We start from the raw sequence: 20446 nt of genomic DNA, 5'->3' as shown, positions 1-20446 counted from the left end.
ATGTGAGGTTTTATATTAATATTTGAAAGTCAAAACTGACGTGGAAATGCATATTGAAAAAAATAAAATTTCTTTTTAAAAAAAACTATACATTTATTATTAATATAATTTTTAGACATGTTTGTTTTTAATTCTTTAACGGATTATAAATAGTTTAAATTGTCAGGCTATAATGTCTTTGTATTTTGGCACTTAAGTAACGTAACTCTCGGTTTAAATTTTCTGTATAAATCAATGAAATATTATTATTATCAACAGTATTCTAAGCAAATTGTCTATTTTTTTTTTTTTTTTTTTTTTTTTTACTTCGAGTGAATTTTTTTCTATGTTATAATAATTTAAATAATACGTCATCCGTCTAGCGGAATGCTTGCAGATTCATGTTAAATATGTGACAAATAGTACGGAAAATGTTGAACATTTTTGTTTACTTTAATTGTTTCCCAAACTAGTAATTTAGGTGAGTAATTTATAAAAATATTTTAATTTTTTTTAAATAAACGTTGGTCTTCTTACCGTGTCAACCGTAAAAATGTTAATTTTTAATTAAATGAAATTTTTTTATTAATATTATTGATGATTCAGAAAACTATTTATTACTAACTGTTTTTTATGAATAGTTTTTTTTTATTATATATAATTTGAATTAAATTTTAATTTTTTTAATATAATTTTATTCATCGAATTCATCACACAGGTATTTAATAAATTTGATTTCAATTTTTTTATTTATTTAGCAATTTAAAATGTCATCATCATCCTCATCATCTAAAGAAAGCCCCTCTCAAAGAGGGACTCCTACCAAATTAGCTGGTAATTTTGATCAAGAAAAAATTACTAGCAGCACATTAAAGGTGAGAATAAAATTCATATATATATATATATATGTATTATTTTAAATAAATGTTAAATTATTTTTTTTATGTGCTCACTGGCAGTTCAAATAATTTATTGATATAAATTTACTTTGATTGCAAAAAAAAAAAAAACGAGTTTTAATCGAAATACTTCGAAATGTATGCAAAGTTAATTAATCGCTTGTTACATACTGACAAAGAAAATTTTTTGAAAATTTATTTATTATTTAAAAATTAATTAATTTTACTCATTAATTTTGAAAATAAAAATATATTTAAAAAAAAAAAAAATAGTTTTTATCACTTATTGTAATCATTATTTTTTTGTTTTGTTCGATTAGGAAAAATTTTTTTAAAAAACTTTTCTTTCCGTTTGAAAACAATTTTATTATTGCTTGGCAAATGAATTATGACATCATATAATTTACATGTTAAATTGCTTTTCATGATGAAAACAAAATATTCTTAGATATTAAATAATTGCAAATTATTAACATCAACGTTATTATAAATAAAATCAAGAAAATTTTTTTTTTTTTTTTAAATTTTTATTTGATGTAGAATTATTTAAATAATTGTGTTTTTTTTTTTTTTTTTTAGAGAAATCCTAAAATGGAATTAAGTAAAACAGATTTGTTAAAATTATTAAGTTATCTTGAGGGCGAACTCCAAGCTCGAGATGTCGTTATAGCAACATTGAAGGCCGAAAAAGTTAAAAGGCTTTTAACACCAGGAAGAATTTGGTTAAATTCATTAAACGATCCTCGAGCGGCTTTACAGAGAGATGAATTTGCGAGTGCCGAACCTGGAATGGATGAAGAACAAATTCAATCTCTTGCTGAATTTCAAATGGTGGCTTTAGATAATTATGTAATGCAGCATAGGAAAATGACTGCTCACATGTTTAGATTGTTAAAAGATATGGAAGAACGGCATAGAAAGGCATTTAATATTTTATTATTATTTTTTTTTTTCTTTTCAATTTTTTTACATTCGAGAACGTTTATATTATTAATTGATTGATTTTTTTTTTTTTTTTATAGGTTGTACAAGATTTAGAAGAAGAAAAAAGAAAACACGAACATGATACTGCTCAAGGAGATGATATAACGTATGGTTTAGAAAAAGAGAGGACAAGACTTAAACAGGAGCTAGAGTTAGAAAAAACGGGTCGTAAAAAGGCGGAAAAAGACCTAAAAAGAATTTCAGATTTGTTGGAGGAAGAAAAAGCAAGAACTAAGTCCATTGTACTTTTATTAATAGCTGAAAGGAAAAAAGCTTTAATTAAATACGTAGAAGAAAGGAAGAGATCTGAAGACTTGGCTCAGGTAAAATAAAAAAAAAATTAATTTTATGTTCAATCTAAGGATTTATTACTTTATTTATTTGCTTATATTGAAATCCATATATAAATTTTAATTGCTTAAAAAAAAAAAAAAAAAACCTAACATGTACTCAATGGTATTTTAGATATTAGCAGAAGAAAAAAGTCGAATCGATGCAATGGCTGAAGGTTTAGAAGAAGAAAGTAAAAAAAGTCTTCAAATGGAGGCTGAATTAGAAAAACAATTGGCTCAGTTTGATACTGAGCGTCAACAGCTTCGAGCTGCTATAGCCAAAGAAGAAAAAAGGTAAAAAAAAAAAAAGAAAAATTTTTTCTTTGAATTTTATTAAAAATTTAATTGAATTTCCTTTAAAAAAATCATAATTTTAAATAATTACTTGGTAGGTATAAAGACTTAGAAGCAGAAGCAGAGAGGCATAAAGGTGAAGCAGATAATTTTAAAAAGCAATTAGTCGAGGCTCATCATGTGGCAATGTTCCAGGCTGGAACTGGAACTTCCGGTTTATGCCCGAGGCCTCCTCAACCTCCTGCGAAACCAACAATCAATGCGCCTCAACCAGTTTCATCACCGAGACCTACTGCTCCTACAAGTATTTATTATTTTTGATTTTAATACTCTTGTCGTGTAATAAATATTAATTTATTATTATTATTATTATTATTTGTTTTTGAAGGCGGATTAACTCATATATCTCCTAAAGTTCCGTGGACGGGTTCAGTAGCCGTTACAGAAGGCAGCGCTTCTCCTCCTCCTAATGCAATGCTCAGCAGTGTAGCCAAAGTCGTTCAACCAACTGCTACAGTTTCCAGTGTTCCAGTGTGTGGTCCCAGTAAGTTTATTTTTATGTCTACTAGTTATTATTTATGATTACTACTCAATTATCGTGTTTATTATTTATTAACATTAGTAAAAAAAAAAAAAATCAAAATGGAAAAATTATTTTTTTTAATTTTAGCCACTGGCATTGCCAGATCAGTTTCACCGGGTCAGGGACTTCGAAATCTTGTATATACTCCGAGTGGATTTTCCCCCGCGGGTACAACCACAGCTGCCAGAGATCCCTCTTGGTCTTCTCAGGGTCTTCCAGAGTCTTCTTCTTCTCCTCAAGTACTAAAAAAAACACATATTATTTTATTTTATTTAAAAAAAAAAAAAATATAAAAATAAACTTTCTTTTTTCAATTTAATTATTCTTTAGGTTGCTGCAACCGGAAAAGCAACTGGTGTGACTCCACAGGTTGGCGCAGCCCGTGTTAACATGCAACCGAATGCTGGAGGGAAAGTTTACGGAAACGTTGAAACCTGCAAAATAAGTTTTTACGCGGGATCTAATTCGTCGCCTACTCAACCCCCTCTTAAAAAACCAGCGACCACCGGAAGAGGGTTTCCACCACCCATTCCTCCCAACAAACCCGTCGTGCCGCCAAAAAAAGACGTTATCCGAAGAGTTGAAAATGAAAAGGGTGGTTCCGATCAAATGGGAATAAAATATAACGTTAATTTGCGCGATAAAGTTCACTGTCCTGAAGTTCACGAGGAAGAATCATCGCGACGAGAACCGCAGGTAAAAATTTTTCATCCGTCTTCGATCTCCCACATTTTTTTTTTTTTTTTTTAAATTCACGATCACCAACGTAATGCAATGTTTAAGCAATAAATGTGTTTTTATTTCCAGGAAACATGCTCTTAGAGAAAAAAAACCGGCTGAAATGTAATATCTATCGCCAAGACAGTAAATGAATAAAATTAAATAGTTTAAGAAATTTTAATGTTAAGAAAAAAGTCAGTAGCTTTTTCGTGTAAGGTAAGGTAGAAAATTATTTATTTTTAATTTTTATCTTAATCCGACGTGAAATCTTTTCTACATTGTTTTGATGTCGTCGTACCGTCGACGTATTACTCAGCTTCATCGGAAGAGAGGAGAAAAAAAATTATAATTTGTTTCAAGTAATAACGCCCTACACATAACAACAGTTAAACGGAAATAGGTTATTTAAACCAATGACTCATTTCATAGAGAACATAACTAAATAATTTTCTGGTTTTTTTAAACTCATAGTCGCAGTAAATCATGTTGTCTTGAATCATTTCGTAGATATAAATATTTGAACAATTAACTAAATCGCTGCCATTATTATTATTATTATCATTATCATTTTCGTTATATTTGTATTATAGCATTAAGCTGTATGTAGTTGTGTCGTTAGGGTTAAACAATCGAAGAATACATATACGTGTGTGTGAGTGCGCGAGTGCCTGCGTTCGTCACGTGCAGATATGTGTATATATAGTAAAAAATGAACCTGAAAATGATTAGAAATTTTAATTGAACAAAAATAATATTTACACGAAACTTGATCCCTAACTTTTTTTTTTTTTTTTTTTTTTTGTGAAAAGAGAAAAAGTCATTGGACGAAGTTTTTAAATGATTCCTTCATTATTATTATTATTACTACTACTATTACAACTATTGATTTTCAATTTATTTTATCGTGTCATTTGTAAAATTTATTTATTTTCACACACACACAAACACAAACACACACACACACATAAAAAGTTGAAAAGGTAGCGTAGGTTTCATTACAAATTTTCACGCTTGTTATTATTATTATCATTATTATTATTATTATTAATGCTTTTTATTACGATACAATAACAAATAGATTTTTTTTTTTTTTTTTTTTTTTACGTTCCGAAAGAAAGAGTGTTGAAAGGTCGATTTGATTTTTGATAAAATCGAGGAAAACGCGATTTTTTAATTTTATTAATTTTCTTTATGTAATTAATTACCTAATCACGCCGCGGAAAAGTAAACGTCGTTTCCGGTTTTTCAAATAAGACAAATGTAACTGTTTCCGGTTTTTAAAAACGATGCATTTTTTATTTATTTATTTATTTTATTATTTTTTTTTTTTTTTTGATATTAAACGGTCGAGGGGGAGAAGAGGGGATGCGGAAAAAAAAGAAATTTTTTTTTAGATTTTTTTTTTTGGTAGGAAAATGTTCGATCGATCGAATTCGATATCTCGATTAGTTTTTTTTTTTTTGCTTGTGTGCGTTTGTGCGTGCGTGCGTGCGTGCGTGCGTCACGCAAGACTTTGAGATTTTTTTTATTTTTATTTTATATTTTACAGGCAGCTTTTCTTCTTTTAATTTAATTTTAATAATTTTATTTATATGTATACATATACATTTATTTATTTTTATTTGTAACATAACTATTTTTTTATTATACCCCGAGATTTAAAAAAAAATTATTTTCTTGTCTTATTACTTTTATGCCCAGTGGTTTTTTTAAAATAACTTTTATTATTATTATTATTATTATTATTATTAAATTAGTTGATAGGTTTTTTATTGATCTAATTTAATTTTTTTTTCGTTTGTTTGTTTGTTTGTTCGTTGGATATTATGAATGATTCGCGTGTCGCGATGTGTGTTGGTTTGGTTGGTTGTGTGGCGTCCGAAATTGCGTAACAAAAAAATTTTTTTTATTTTATTTTTTATTTTAACTTTTTCCTTTTTATTTCGTGCCCCCGTCCTGTCCCGCCCCCATTCCCACCCCCCACACACCAGGAAGGAAGGTACGAATTTATTTTTTTTGTTTCGTTACGTACGGAAGAGGAATTTGTATTGTTTTTATGCTCATTATAAAATAAACAGGAGAAAATTACGACGAGGATTTTCGAGTTGTTTCGATATATCGTTTTTTTTTTTTAACGATTCGATTCGATTTTTTTTTTTGATTTCGTGCGAAAATAATTATTTGGTTTAGTTTTTTTTTTTTTTTTTTTTGGTTTTTATTGCTTTTCTACGGGAATTTTTACTACGATTGTCGTAGGGTAACGTTTCCGTTATTTTACACTTAAGACGTGGTACATACGTACGTGGCAAACGACAGAACAGACACGGGAACGTGCCACGTTTTTTTTTTTTTTCTTTTTGTCTCGTCGTCTATCTCTTCTTTTATCTATCATTCATCTCGAATTTTTTTTTGTTTTCTCTAACCAAATATAAAAATTAATAATATTATACGGATATAAATATGTAAAGTTTTTTTTTTAAAAAAAAATAAAATACTCAAGAACTTGATGAGTAAATAAACAATCCCGTTGATTTAAAAATATTATTATTATTATTTCAAGTTCGATAGGATCGTTTGTAATATATACATATACATAAATATATATATATTTAAATGTGTTTATTAGTTTGTAGTTTATTATAAAAATTAATAAAAAAATAAAATAAAATAATGATGATGATAATAATAATCAAATTATATTCTTATATTCGGAGTAGTGCGATATCAAATTCGATTATTTCTTTTTTTTTTTTTTTAACTTTTTTGGGGGAGGTAAACCTGAAACCTTAAAAGGGAGAGGGTTGCTTGCGTTTTTTGGCAAATAAAAAAATAGAAAACTCGTTTTTTTTTTTTTTTTTTTTTTTTTTTTAGAAAAAAAAAAATAGGTCGAAAATTTCGAATTGGTATGAAAGGAGGAAGGGAAGGGGTGGGTGTGGGTGTGGGGGAGGGGAGGAAAAATAAAAATTTTTTCAAAGTTGGGAAAATTTATGAGAAAAAGTATTTACGGTAGCGTGGAGAAAAAAAACGTCAGTCAAAAAATTTGAAGATTTCGAAAGATGAAAAACGGGGGGAGGGGTAGGGGTAGGGGAAAACTCTTTCCCTCACAAATTCCAGGATAAAATATTTGAGATTTAGTTAGTTTGTAAAATATTTTCTTAAACTATTCGGAAAAAGTTCGGCTTTGGAAATTCACTTTCACGCGCATTAATTTAACTGTTTTTTTTTTTTTTTTTTTTTTTATCAATCCGTGAGGAATTAAAAAGAAAATTTTTTTGCCCTTTTATTATTATTATTATTATTATTATTATTATTATTATTATTATTATCCTTTTTAACAAATCTCAATAAAATTCTTTTTGTTATTAACAATTTAATGATTAAATTTTATCTTACCCGTAAATTTAAATAATAATAATAATTTCTTAGTTGAATAAAATTTCCGAAAATAATTAATTTTTTTTTTTTAATATAACTTAACAGAGGGAGAGAGAGAGAGAAAGAGAGAGTCTGCTTATAATCTTGCCTTTTTTTCTATTTTTTACTCTTTCTCTCTCTCTCTCTCTCTGTCTCTTTTTCTATGTATTTATAAACACATACTTATATATATATATATATATAAACAATAAAAGGATAATATTATTATTTTTTTTTTTTATTTTGTTTGTAAACCAAAAAATTTAAATTAAAATAATAATAATAATAATAATAATAATAATAAATTTATAGTCTTTGTACAAATAATAATAATGATGTTTTGAATAATCGAGATTATTATAATAATAAAATGATGATATTGATATGAATTTAGAATGATTATTAAAAAAAATTTTTTTTTTTTTTTCATGATTTTATTTTAAGAATGATTGGATCGATTGATTGATTGATTGATTGATTGAATGTTTCGTAGGAAAATAAATAAATGAATAAATTGTAAAATGAGTTTTAATTAATATAATGTAAATAAATATATATTTAAAAAAAAAATAATAATAATTTTTTTCTTTTTTTTTTTTAAATTTATTGTTTTCCTATAAAAAAAAAAAAAAAAAAAAAAAAATTTCGATCTTAAAGAAAATTTCTATATCTTTCTCTTTGTCTATCTTTCTCTCTCTCTCTCTCTTTCTTATTAATAACAAAGGGAGATGGTTTTTTTTTTTTTAAAAAATCATTCGGTCACGTTTTAAATTATTTTATTTTTTACGACTATTAAAACGTTTTTAAAATTTTAATTTTAAGGCAAAATTTTGGGGGGGGAAAGAGCGCGAAATGATTCGATTTAAAAAAAAAAAAGTTCTCGATCGTTCATTCGTTTTTTTTTTGGGGGAGGAGGGAAGCGGGGAATTTTAAAATCGCGGGAATCTTTAAATCAACTTTTGTTATCACACAAATATCATACGTAAAAACAATTTTTTTGGTAATAATAAAAATAATAATATTAGAAATATGAGTAGTAAAAAAAAAGTAAAAATTTTTTTTTGTTTAAAAAAATTGTGATCCCTGCACGACTTATTTTATTTATTTATTTATTTAATTATAAACAATTAACGACCTTGTTCTATTAATTTATAAATTTTTGATTTATCCAACGAAGACCCTGCCAATAGATAATGTGAGGACCCGAACCAAAACGAATGTAAAACTCTTACGTTATTTTGCTCTTGATAAATTTCTTCTACGAAACCCTAAAAAAAAAAAAAAAACAAAATAAAAATTCGTTTGTTTTCTTAATTTTGTTAAACACAAACAAAACAAACAAAACAAAAACAAAAAAATTACTTCGATGTGTTTGTATTTTAAAAATCTAAAACTATCATCTGAAAGTACGATGGCGATGAAAAGATCTCCCGAATAATTTGTGCCTGGAAAAATTAAAATTAAAATAATTTTTTTTTCATCTCGCTTAAGAACGTTTCAAAAAATTAAAAAAAAATAAGCTACTCACTTCCGGTTGAAATAACGGAAATCGATAAGAAATTCGATCTGACAATCGATTGCGTTGTATCGAGTTTTTGACTAAAATAATAATTATCGTAATCTTGATTGTATTTCAATATCAAAAGCGGCCATGATTGTTTTTGTACGAAAAATATAAAACTCGTTTTTTTATATCTCATGCTATTGATTGATAAAATTCCATGGGTTTTTATATAACGTAAAAGTTCGAACTGGAAAAACAAAACAAAAACGTTTGAAATTTTATTTAAATGTACAAAAAAAAAAAAAAACTGGAAAAAACTCCAAAAAAGAAAATTTCTTTTTTTTTTTTTACAAAATACATATAAATTTTTCTCTTTTACTTTATTTTTCGATTCGTTGAACCTATAAATTCCAGAATTAACAGAATCAGTAAATCTGTCGGAATCGAACGAATTTCCGACAACGAGAATAATTCCTTTCATTGTCCAAAAAACTTCCAAAACTTGAACTCCAGTCGATGGTATCTCATCAATTTTTAACAATTTTTTTTCACTGACTTGTAGCTCGTAAACAACCGTGTGAAGATTGTTTGTTTCTATTCGGAACAAAAAAAAAAAAAAAGTTAAAAAAAGGAAGTAAAAAAAAAACAATTTTTTTTCCAGCTCCAGAGCTGGAGTTTTTTCAAACGACAAAAACGACAACGACTACGAAAATTTTCATATATATTTTATACGTTAAATAATAAATTATTTCAACCATCAATTTTTACGTTACGTCATCAACTTTCAACACACACACACCAACAAACAAACAAACAAACAAAAAAAAAACTTTACAGCCAACAACAACAACGCGACACACACAAAAGATTTTCTTCTCTTTTCTTTTCTTTCTTTTCTTTTCTTTTCTTTTTCTTTTTTCCCTTTCGAAATTACCTTTGAAAGTGAAAATTTTCTTTAAAAAAAATTTTTTTTCTTTACAAAAAAAAAAAAAGAAAAACGTTTAATGGAAAATCCAAAAGTATTTGACGCTTTCATTTTTAAATTAAAAAAAAAAAGAAGAAAAGGAAAAAATTGGGGAGGGAGGGGGGGAAAAGAGAGAAATGGTGAAAGCTCCGTTAAAGAACGGAAAATAAAGAAAAGAAAAAAAAAGTTATAAAAGCAAAACCAATTTTTAAACAAAAAAAAAAACCATTTGATTTAAAAAAGAAAATATATCGAAAATCGATCCATCGATCGATCGATCGATACAAAATCGATTAAAAAATAAATAATAAAAAAATTTTTTCTATTAAATTGATCGATAAATAAAAAAAAATAATTATTTATAAAATTTCGATTGAAATCTCTCACTCTCACTCTCTCGCTCTTTTATTAAGCTAACTTGGATTTTTTCCAGGGATCGGAAATGATAATAATAATAATAATAATAGGATACTTGCGATTTTTAAACGGGTGAAAATAAAATGCCATAACGACGTAAATGGAATCTCCGAGTTTGAAAAATTTAACGTCGCTTAAAAACCCAGTTTCGACGTTGACTTCGTAAAATGTTTCATCGCTTAATAAATTTCTCCAGGAAATTGATGTTTGTTCTTTGTCCAGTTCGTCGTCGGTTGTTCTACACCTGAAAAAACATTTCGCTCGTGTTTTTTTTTTTTTTTTTTTTTTTTTTAAAAAGGTCGTGAAGTGATTTCATTACCTGGAACTGTAAGAAACCGTTGTCGTCGTCACAACGACTTCCATATTGAATTCTTTATCGTAATATTTGAAAAATCTCGTGGAATTAGCTTCTATTTTAAAAGATGGCGGATTCATGGATTCAATTATGAGATTCGTTTGAGAAGGACAAGAACATTCGATGGGAAGACCGCATTTCACGTGTTTCATACCGTATATGTTAAATTCTATGTAATTTTCGTATTCGTTTAAATTCGAACCGTGCATCGAGGGTAAATGAAGATTCAAATGATTTTCCTCTTCTTCCAGGTACATGAATATGACGGGTTTGTTCATTGTCGTAGTTATATTTTTCAAATAATTCACTTCCGCTAAAAGCGATTTCCTGTATTCTTGATTTTCTACTAAATCACTCCTCGATTCGACGACAAATTTATTTTCGTTTAATATTTCGTTTACGTCGCAATCGTTAACCGTCGAATTGACTTCTATGTTTCCTCCGATTGTTATGTCGGTTAAAAATTCCTGTCGGATCGTAACGAATTAAAAAATTTATCTACCGAAAAATTTTCCCGACAAAAAAAAGGAAAAAATTACTCACGATGTTTCCCTCGATAACGACATCTTGGTCTACCAAAATAGATTTCTCATAAAGTTCCGTTACGTTATTACCGTTTAAAAAATTAACTTCCGCTTTTCCGTCTATAAAAATCGGACCATCGAATTCTACGTGTCCTTCAATAACCGTCGGATTTTCCGATTGTTCCAGTTTCGAAATCGTTTCATTAACGTTTATATCGTTTATCCTGTCCACGATCGCATTTCCTTTCGAAACAACAAAAAATTATTTTTAATTTTAACGTTAAAAATTTATGAATTATTTACCTTTTACTATGACGTTTCCTTTGATTGTTACACTTCCGGTTACGTGAATTTCACTTTCTGACGATGTTTCATCACCGCCACCTTCCGCTTTGGGTAATCTTTCGTCGATTATTTTATTTAACGGATAACCGTTGACCCGAGACACGGTTAAATTATTAAATATGTTTAGATTTTTAAATGTTGATGGCGGTAAAAAAAGTTCTTTGTTGTCTTTGACGTCGTCGTAAAAAACAATTTGATTTACTTTTCCGCCATTGATGGTGTCTGTTAAACAACATGAAAATTAATAATTAATTTTATGATGCGGGAAGGAGAGACAGGGATAGGAAAAAAGGACAGGAGGAACAGACAAAAAAAAAGATGGCTGACTTTTGTGACGTTACTTTTTTTTTTGTTAGTATAAAAAAAAAAATTCTCACCCGAATAAAGATGATTCGTCGAAAAACCATTTTGAAATATTTTAAGTCCTTTGACAAAAGTATCGGAACTTTTTCTTATTAACCTTTGACCTATATCTGTCACATCAACTCCGTTAATGGTATCGATGAGGACGTTGTCCATTATTTCGATATTTTCGGCCTTGACGCGTCCTTTGAACGTTACCGGAACCGTTATTTCCTTTAATTTTTTATAAAAACTTCCGTTTTATTTTTAAAAAAAAAATTTGATTTTTTTAAAAACAAATGACGTCATCATCACCTGTTCATTTCCGGTTTTTAATATGGCATCATTCGCAATGAAACTCAAATCCATTTCATCGTTTACATTCCATTTTCCGTTAACGTTATTTATGACGACATCTTTTTCGAAAGTAACAGGACCGGAAATGATTTGATCATCAATCGTCGTGACGACATTTTCTATAAAATAATTTAAACTTCCTTTTCTATCGTTTTGATTTAAAAACGATTCCCACGTCACGTTTCCTCTCACTTCTAAATTATCAAAATCTTCGATCCTGTTCAAATCCACGTCGGTTACCTACGTACACGTTTGTTTGAAATGAGAAAAAAAATTTCAAGAGAGAGACAGACAGAGAGAGAGGGGGGGGGGGAAAGACCCGAGTTTTTATTTATTTACTCGTAAAAAAAAGAAAAAGAAAAAAGAAAACCATCGAACTTTGCTCACCTTGTTCAAATTGCAACCGTTCATAAAATTAAAAGCGTTTATATCACCAACGACAGCAATGTTATTAAAAATAATGTTTGAATTGATAACTTGTTCGTCGATATCATCTTGAAATAATATTTCCTCTGATGGGATTCCATCTATTAAATCTGCTTCCACGTAATTTCCTTGTAATTCGTCAACCGTTAACGTTCCGCTTATATTCTGCCATTTTGTTTTAGATAAATATATTTTATCGAAATTCGTTAGGTTGTAATCGTTAAGGGTTCCTCTTAAATCTCCCGTCACCGTAACTTTTTCCGTAAATATTTTTTCACCTTTAACCTCTTGCATTGGAACATTTTTTACTATGAAAACCTGTTTATTAAAAAATTATTATTATTATTATTATTAAGATAAAGTCTTTTTATATGTTGGAGGCCTTTGCTCAACATAAAAAAGAATATATATTTTTTTCTTTCTTTATTTGATTTATTTCTTTCAATTTTTTTTTTTTTAAACACACCGCGTCCATTTTGTTTTTTTTTCTCTCTCACTCTCTCTTTTTCTCTCTCTCTTTCTCTCTTTCTTTCTCTCTCTCTTTCTCTCACCCGGTAATTTGTTAGACTTTGTTGTGATTTTACACCGACTTAAGAAAAATTACCTAAAAAAAAAACTTTTCGCTTTTTTTTTTTTTTTTTGTTGACCACGGTTTTAATGTGTTTTGTGTTTTGACCTTTCCGTATCCTGTTGTTGTTGTTTTCAACAAACGTTCACGGTATTTTAGTTTAAAAAACGACGGCAAAAAATATTTAAAAAAAAAAAAAAACTTACGTCGTTTAAAAATTTATCGAAATCTATTTCGTTAACCGTTTTCGCATTTAATGACGTCACGTTTAAATTTCCTTCTACGATTACTGTTACATCAACGCTTTCTTCATCATCATCATTATCATCGTTATATTTTAATAATCCGCGTAACAACTCATCCTCGGCTGGAAAACCATTTATTGTGTCGACTTGTAAATTTTTAACTATTAAAAAAAATAATAATAATTATGAGAATTTTCAAAAAAAAAAAATGGCGGGAAAAAATAAACATCGACAATTTTTTTCATTTTTCGCATACATTTTTGGGGGTGAAATGCGTCGGCGGCGGTAATAAAATTTTAAAAAAATTTTTTTTTTTTTTTTTTTTTTTTGCGTATCAAAAGTTTTGATAATTTACCTTTGAGCGATTCGTAGCGGGCTTTGCTCAAAACTTCTGGATCGTTCCACGTCAAAATATTTGAAACGGTTTCATTAAAATCAACTCCGTTTATAATTTTAACTTTTACGCCATTTTCCAAAGTTAAATTTCCATCTATAATAACTTCCTCGACGTTTATTTCGTCTAAAAAATAAATAAAAATAAAAAAAATTTTTATTACCTTATTAAATTATATTAACAATTTAAAAACCATTAAACCCCCCCTTCCTCTCTTTCTCTTTCTCACTCTCTCTCTTTTACGACGTACGCATTTCCGTTTTAGGTAGAAAGAAAAGAAAAACGAATAATTTAAATGCATTTTACTTTTGTGTGTGTTTGTAAATTTCCGTTTTTTCATCCAGGAAAAAAAAAAAAAAGTGGAAAACAAAGAGAAGAAAAATCGGATAAAACAGTTTAGCCAACATTTCCCCCCCCCCCGATTCCATATGAAACCATTATAAACCCTCCTAATCCTCTTTTGTTATATTGAAAAACTTATACAGAGTAATAAAAAAGAACGGATCGATGTGTTTTGTCCGGACGCCGTACAATAAAAAACTTTTTTTTTTTTTTACGTCTCGCTTTTAAATTGATATAAAATTGTAAATGATAAATATATATACGTATCGGCGAGAGTGATAAAAATGATAAAAAAAAACTGGAAAAAAAGGAGCCGGGGGGGGGGGCGGGGAGCGGGAAGGAAAGAGATAGAGAAAAAAAATCGGTGCGTTGCATAATCGCATTTTGCGTTAGGTGAATGTAAGAGAGATTAAGAAAAAAAAAACTGTTGCCAACTTGATAAAAACCAAAAAAAAAAAAAACAAAACTCCTTTCTTGTATACGGTTAGAGACAAAATTAAATAACCGAAGAAAAGTATATAAAAATAAATAAATAAATAAAAAAAAAGTTTTCCTTCCCCATATAAAGAAATCGAAATCGCATTAGCTTCAAAATGTCAGCTTTTCCCTCCTTTCCGCCTATCCATTTATTTCCGGTTTCCTTTTTTTTCCTTAACTTTATTTTTCTCTTTCCTTTTTACTTTTTTTTTTTTCTTTTTGAAAAAAAAAAAAAAAAAGAAAAAGCTTCGGAAAAAAAGTATATGCGTTTAAACATTGATTTTTTTTCTATATATTAAAGTTACACAAGTAAATAAAAGACGAATTTTTTTTTATAAATCTTAAAAGAAAAGATTATCTTTTTTTTTTTGATGAATTAAAAGAGTTAAAAGGTCAAAGTTCGAAATGGATTTTTAATTTTTTTTAATAAAAAAAAATTTAAACTTATTCCTACCTAAATCTTTAAACGTTTCCATATTGTATCGTTTAACGTATTCGTTCGCATCGATTCCGTTTATTTTTTTTTTAACTTGTAAATTTTTAACTTCGACACTTCCGGTGAAATTTTTCAAACCGGATATAATATTTTCCGAGAAAATTTTACCGGATGTTTCGTATAATTCTCGAAGATTAACATTTTGTTTTGCTTTTTTCGATATTATTACGTCACCGATAATTTCCGCTTGTTTAAATATTATTTTCGATGTGATTTCGTTTGGTCGATCTATCCGAACGTAAGAATCCAACGGATTTCCGTTTATTCTGCCCACGTTCAAATCATCTATGACGGTTATTTCATTTGTAAATTCCACGGGTACTTCAATGGTCTGAAAAAGAAAAACGGGGGGAAAAATAAAATCCGTTAAAAACAACAACAAACGAATAAAATAAAAAAGAAAAACTTTTTTTGTACGAATAATTATAAATATTAACCGGATGTGACGTGTTTGTTGAATTTTAAAAACAAATTAATTATTGATAACAAACACGTTGTCATTTACATTATTTAACGACAAAAAAGTTTTTTTTATTACGCGAAACGCGAAATTTTTAATTATTTATAAAGTCATAGAGTAATATTCGGTGGGAAGGAGCACTCCCCCATCCCACTCCACCCCCCCCCCGGGTCATGTAAGTTTATTTTTTTTTTCTGACCTGATTAAAACTTTTCATCCAATATTTATTTGTTAAATTATTATATAAATAAATGTCTTGGCCGGAAAGTTGAAATGGATTTTTGACAAAAATTTCACCGACGTTAAAATCTCCATTTATTTTATACGTTTCCGGAAAATATTCTACGTCATTTTCGAATTTCGATTCTAAACCATTTAATATTTCTTTTAATTTTGAATCATCCCAATCTGGAGTCAAATCCGATGACAAATGTTTCGGAGCTTTTATTTCTCCGACACGTTGACAAGTGAATTTCGGTTCTATTATTTCATTATCTCCTTCCACGTCGACCCCGTCGTCACCGCTACCGCCTCCGTCGCCCACGACGACGGAAATGCCGTTTATTTTATTTACTTTTAAATTATCCGTTTCGGCTTTTCCGTTTATCGTTAAATTACCTTATTCGACAAACAAACAAACAAACAAATAAATAAATAAATATAATAATTCATCGATATTTATCAATTTAGATTTTCTTTTTTTTTTACCGTTTATGACGTCATTTCCGTTTGAAACATACGCAGACGATACGAATTCATTCCAGGGGATTCCATTTACGTAAGAAACTAATAATTTATCGACGTTTAAATTTGTAAAATTTAATGGTTCGTTATTTGTCATGTCGTTGAATGATGGCATGATGGCCGACAACCATTCGCTTGTAGGTACCTGAAATGAAAATATAATAATTTTTTTTCCTCTAATTATTATCGATAAAAAAAATTTTTTATTTCACTCACGTCGTTTATTTTATCGACTTGAAGTTCTTGTACGTAAAGTTTCGAAAAGGTTTTCTTTCCTTTGATTGGTTTTTCCACCTTTGAATCCATAACAATATCCGAGCCAGGTATGTCGTTCAACCTTCCGGAAGGACCGAAATGTACGTCGTTCGCTTTGAGCGACTGCAACGTAAATTCTCCAGATATTTTTTGTAATTTTTTATTTTTCAATATGAAATCTAACGGTAAAAAAATAATGATGATAATAATGATGATAATAAAAGTAAAAGTCGTAAATTTTTATTATTTCATTTTTTTTTTCATTTTTTATTACCTTCGACTGGAATTTCATTCAATTTTGGACTTTGAACGTTATCAACATTTAAATTATCAACGTAAACATTTCCCTCGAGAATTTGATCTTTATTCAACGATAAAACTTTATCGAAATCGATAGGTCGATCGTTTAATATCTCGACATCTATCGAATCGACGTGCATTTGACTAATTTTTAAATCTCCGTAAACGTGATAATTTTTCCCTGAGATTTTACCCTCGGATTTTAAATATTTTTTTTTATTTTTCAAATCCATAATTTTCCCCTCCATTTTATCAATTTTCCCTTTTAAATTTAACAACATTTCATCCACGTCGGATGATTCCACGACTAAATTATCCGGTATCATATCATTACGTAGAATATTTTTCATAAATTTATTTTCTTCCACGTTCCCGTCGTACCCATCGATGATTTCTTTTAAATTCATTTCTCTTTTTTCCATTTCTTTTTCCACGTCTATCAAACATTCCTGAAGTTTATCCGTTCTCTTTTTCTTTTCCTCTTTGAAACAGAAAAAAAAAAAAACGATTTGTTTAACGTGTTACTCACCGCATCTTGTTTTTCCCCTTTTTTCGAAAAGGGGGGGGCAAAGTGTATGGGAAAGAAAGGGTTGTTTTTAGGGGAAGGGGAAATTTTATTTACCGTTTAATGTGTAAACGACTTTGAGTGAAATAATGTTGACTTTAAAAAACGAATCCATGTGAGAACCGGTTAAAACCACCAAAACCGGCATTTTACCATTTTCTTTTTTCAAATCGATACCGATAACATCTTGATCGAATGTTATTATTTGCATTATTTCGAAATCCGTGACGGTCGGATAAAAAACGTAAATTTTTTTCTAGAAAAAAAAAAAGAAAGAAAGAAAAATGGGGGTTTCGCAAGTCGATAAAGTTTTTTCCCCTGTTTTGTTTTTTTTTGGGGAGGGGGACGGCCGTGGTACCTTATCGGATATGAAAAAAAAATTATTAGATGATATTTGACCGAGGTAAAGAATTCTTTGACCGTATAATTTTTCCAAGGTTTTCCACAAAACAAATTCTTTTCCGGTCCACCAATATATCGAACTCGAATTGACGTTGTTTAAAAAAAAGATAAAATGAAGTACATCCGTTTCGTGTTTTAAATCGAAAGGTATGACTCTCAATGCTTCGTACGTTGGTAAAAGTTGATAAAGTTCGATTTGATTTTTTTCTTCTAGAAATATTTTCGAATAAACCTAAAAATTAGATGAATTAATATTTAAAAATCGATATTTTCAAAATGAAAGTCGAAAGGGGGTTAAAGAAATTAAAGTCACGTTATTTTTTCCTAAATTTTGTGCCACGACGAAAATTTTTTTATTTCCATCTTGTATAACGGCAACACTTTGAGCTCCAGTCGTTTCCAAAATGTATTCCTCGTTAAAATACGTGTCTGACCACCTGGAAAAAAAAAAAAAAATTTTTTTTAAAGTTTAAAATCTTTAAAATTGTATCCCCAGTAAAAAAAAAAAAAAGAAAACTTAAAAAACTTTTCTTTTTGCAAATTGCAGGAGCGCCCCTCATTTTCGAAAAAAAAGGGGAAAACCCGGTAAAAGTTTTGTGCGTAAGTTCAAAGCTTTTAAAAAAAAATTCTATTTACCCGACATAAATCATGATCCGGCCTCTTTTTTTAATAATAAGAAAAAAAGGAAAAAAAAGTTTTGAATAGGACGAAAAGGAAGGAAGAAAAAGGAAAAAAAAAACTTTTGATAGTTTTTACCTTTTCTTAGAAACCTTTAAGAAAACGAAAGAATTTTTTTTTCTTCCTTTGAACCGACTGCACAAAAAAATGAATGAATGAATGAATGAATGAATGAAACATTTTCCGCATGCCTCTTAAGAAGGGAAGAAGAGGGTGAAAGTTATTAAATAAAAAAAAAGTCAAAACGTCACAAGAAAATCGTATTAAAAAAAAAAAAAGGAAGAAACTCGAAAGGTTTCAAACCCACTAATTGTTATACAAAAAAAAAAAAAGGAAGGGAAAAGGAAAAAAAGGAAAAAATTATTTTTGGCACGCGTGTTTTCCTTTGTTGTTGGGTCATTCGTGTTTTTTATCCGTTTAAAATCTTAACGAAACCATAATTTTATGCTACTACCCACGAACCCTTTTAACCCGGTCGTTCTTATATTCTCCTTTCTTCCCCTCCCCTTCTCCCTTCCTCCTCAAAATATAAAACTTTTCTTTTCTCTTCCTTCCTATTTTCCTTAACCCTTTTTTCCTTTTTCTTCTTCTTCTTCTTCTTCCTCCTTTTGCCTTTTTAACGTGTGTTTTTTTTTGTTTTTTAATTGGTTCTTAAAATAATTTCTTCATATTAAATCCCCCCTGATCCCCCCCTTTTTCTTTCTCGCTCTCTCTCTCTCTTTCTCGTTTCTTCCCATTAAAATGCTTTTTTATAACGAACGTTTTTTTTCCCTTTTTTTTCGATTACAAAGATTTCCGGAAAGGAATATTATTATTATTTCTTTGGAAAAATTTTAACAATGACGTCACAATCACATAACTTTTATTTATGTTATTCGTGTGTGTGTGGGGGGGGGCGCATTTGTTTAATAAAAATATGAAAATGTTTTTTTTTGTTTTCTTTTGTATTAAAAAAGTGGGAGACGGAAAAAAAATAAAAAGGGGGGAGACGGAGAATAAAAAGAAAAAAAAATTTTATTCGGCACGCGCAACGAACGCTTCCCCCCCTTCCCTCCGAAAATGAATAAATAAAAAAAAACGCGAGTTAAAAAATTTCTTTTTTTGTTTTGTTTTGAGTCGGTTTGAGGCGCGACGTTGTGGCCGGTACCTGATTTCGGCACAAAACCTTTTATTATTATTATTATTTTAAAAGAAATTCAGTAGGGGGAACCAATAAATTTTGTCCAATAGAAATTTATTTTTCTTTTAAAAAAAAAAAAACGAACGAACGAACTTTACTTTTTAACAACATTCCATCAAATCAATTTAAGAGAAGGTTTCCATGCCAACCCATCATTTTCAAAATTTTTTTTTTTTTTTTTATTCTCTTCTTCATTCAAAAGGTAACTAAATCGATTTTTAAAAATATACACATGCACAAAGAAACAAACAGACAAAAGTAAACAAACAACGCACATGCACTTTATATATAAAGAAAAAAAAAATTTACGTACCTGTACACGGTGACTGGATCGAGTACGGTTATCAGGTACAAATCATCATCCGTTGCAAATAATGTAACGTCCAATGGTAAAATTCCAGTGTTTATTTTTATTTTAATCGTTTCCGACGTGGAAGGAGCAGAAACTCGAACTTCGCAATATCCTTTTTGATAACAAATAATTAAAAACAAAAGATTTTTCCATTCGGCATTCTGAAAATAGAAAACAAAAAGGAAAAAAAAATTATTATTATTATTATTAGTACGCGGCGTTTTTTTTTTTTAATTAGAACGCGATGATGATGAAAAAAGATAAACAAGCAAACAAACAAACAAACATTATGCGGGCGTAAAGAGAAGCTTTGGAAAAGGTGCGTCGTGCGCGTGTGTACATTCCATCTATTTCATTCGTTAGCGTAATTAATTAACCGAAAAATGAAATGATAAACGTTTGAAAATATCAATTATCGTGTCAGCAGACGGAATTTAATGCTCGAATGAAATCGATGCAACGAGACCGACTCTCAATTAAAAACCTTTCGTTCGATTAATCAATTATTTGAATTATTAATCGAACGAATATTAAAGTATGAATGAAAAA

At 28.8% G+C, this 20446-nt stretch overlaps 2 protein-coding genes across 2 annotated transcripts; one reads left to right on the top strand and one right to left on the bottom strand.

Moving 5' to 3' along the window:
* Window positions 1-1469: 1469 nt before the first annotated feature.
* Window positions 1470-3893, top strand: Phum_PHUM028720 (uncharacterized protein; the record flags this gene model as incomplete). Its single annotated transcript, XM_002422971.1, has 8 exons — window positions 1470-1768; window positions 1930-2149; window positions 2328-2434; window positions 2587-2792; window positions 2877-3032; window positions 3180-3310; window positions 3402-3767; window positions 3879-3893. The coding sequence occupies 8 exons, from the start codon at window positions 1470-1472 to the stop codon at window positions 3891-3893; spliced, it is 1500 nt and encodes a 499-aa protein (XP_002423016.1).
* A 4439-nt stretch (window positions 3894-8332) lies between these two features.
* On the bottom strand, window positions 8333-18247 carry Phum_PHUM028710 (uncharacterized protein; the record flags this gene model as incomplete). Its single annotated transcript, XM_002422970.1, has 21 exons — window positions 8333-8463; window positions 8734-8956; window positions 9089-9260; window positions 10146-10334; window positions 10410-10912; window positions 10989-11212; window positions 11306-11536; window positions 11692-11890; window positions 11972-12253; window positions 12401-12757; window positions 13214-13374; window positions 13608-13742; window positions 14920-15282; window positions 15719-16039; window positions 16130-16310; window positions 16382-16599; window positions 16725-17201; window positions 17343-17541; window positions 17644-17919; window positions 18001-18116; window positions 18214-18247. The coding sequence occupies 21 exons, from the start codon at window positions 18245-18247 to the stop codon at window positions 8333-8335; spliced, it is 4992 nt and encodes a 1663-aa protein (XP_002423015.1).
* Between the last annotated feature and the right edge of the window lie 2199 nt (window positions 18248-20446).

The sequence above is a fragment of the Pediculus humanus genome, genomic scaffold (genome assembly GCF_000006295.1).
Source record: "Pediculus humanus corporis 1103172107383 genomic scaffold, whole genome shotgun sequence".
In the NCBI taxonomy this organism is placed as follows: domain Eukaryota; kingdom Metazoa; phylum Arthropoda; class Insecta; order Psocodea; family Pediculidae; genus Pediculus; species Pediculus humanus.
This window is presented reverse-complemented; position numbering and strand designations above follow the sequence as displayed.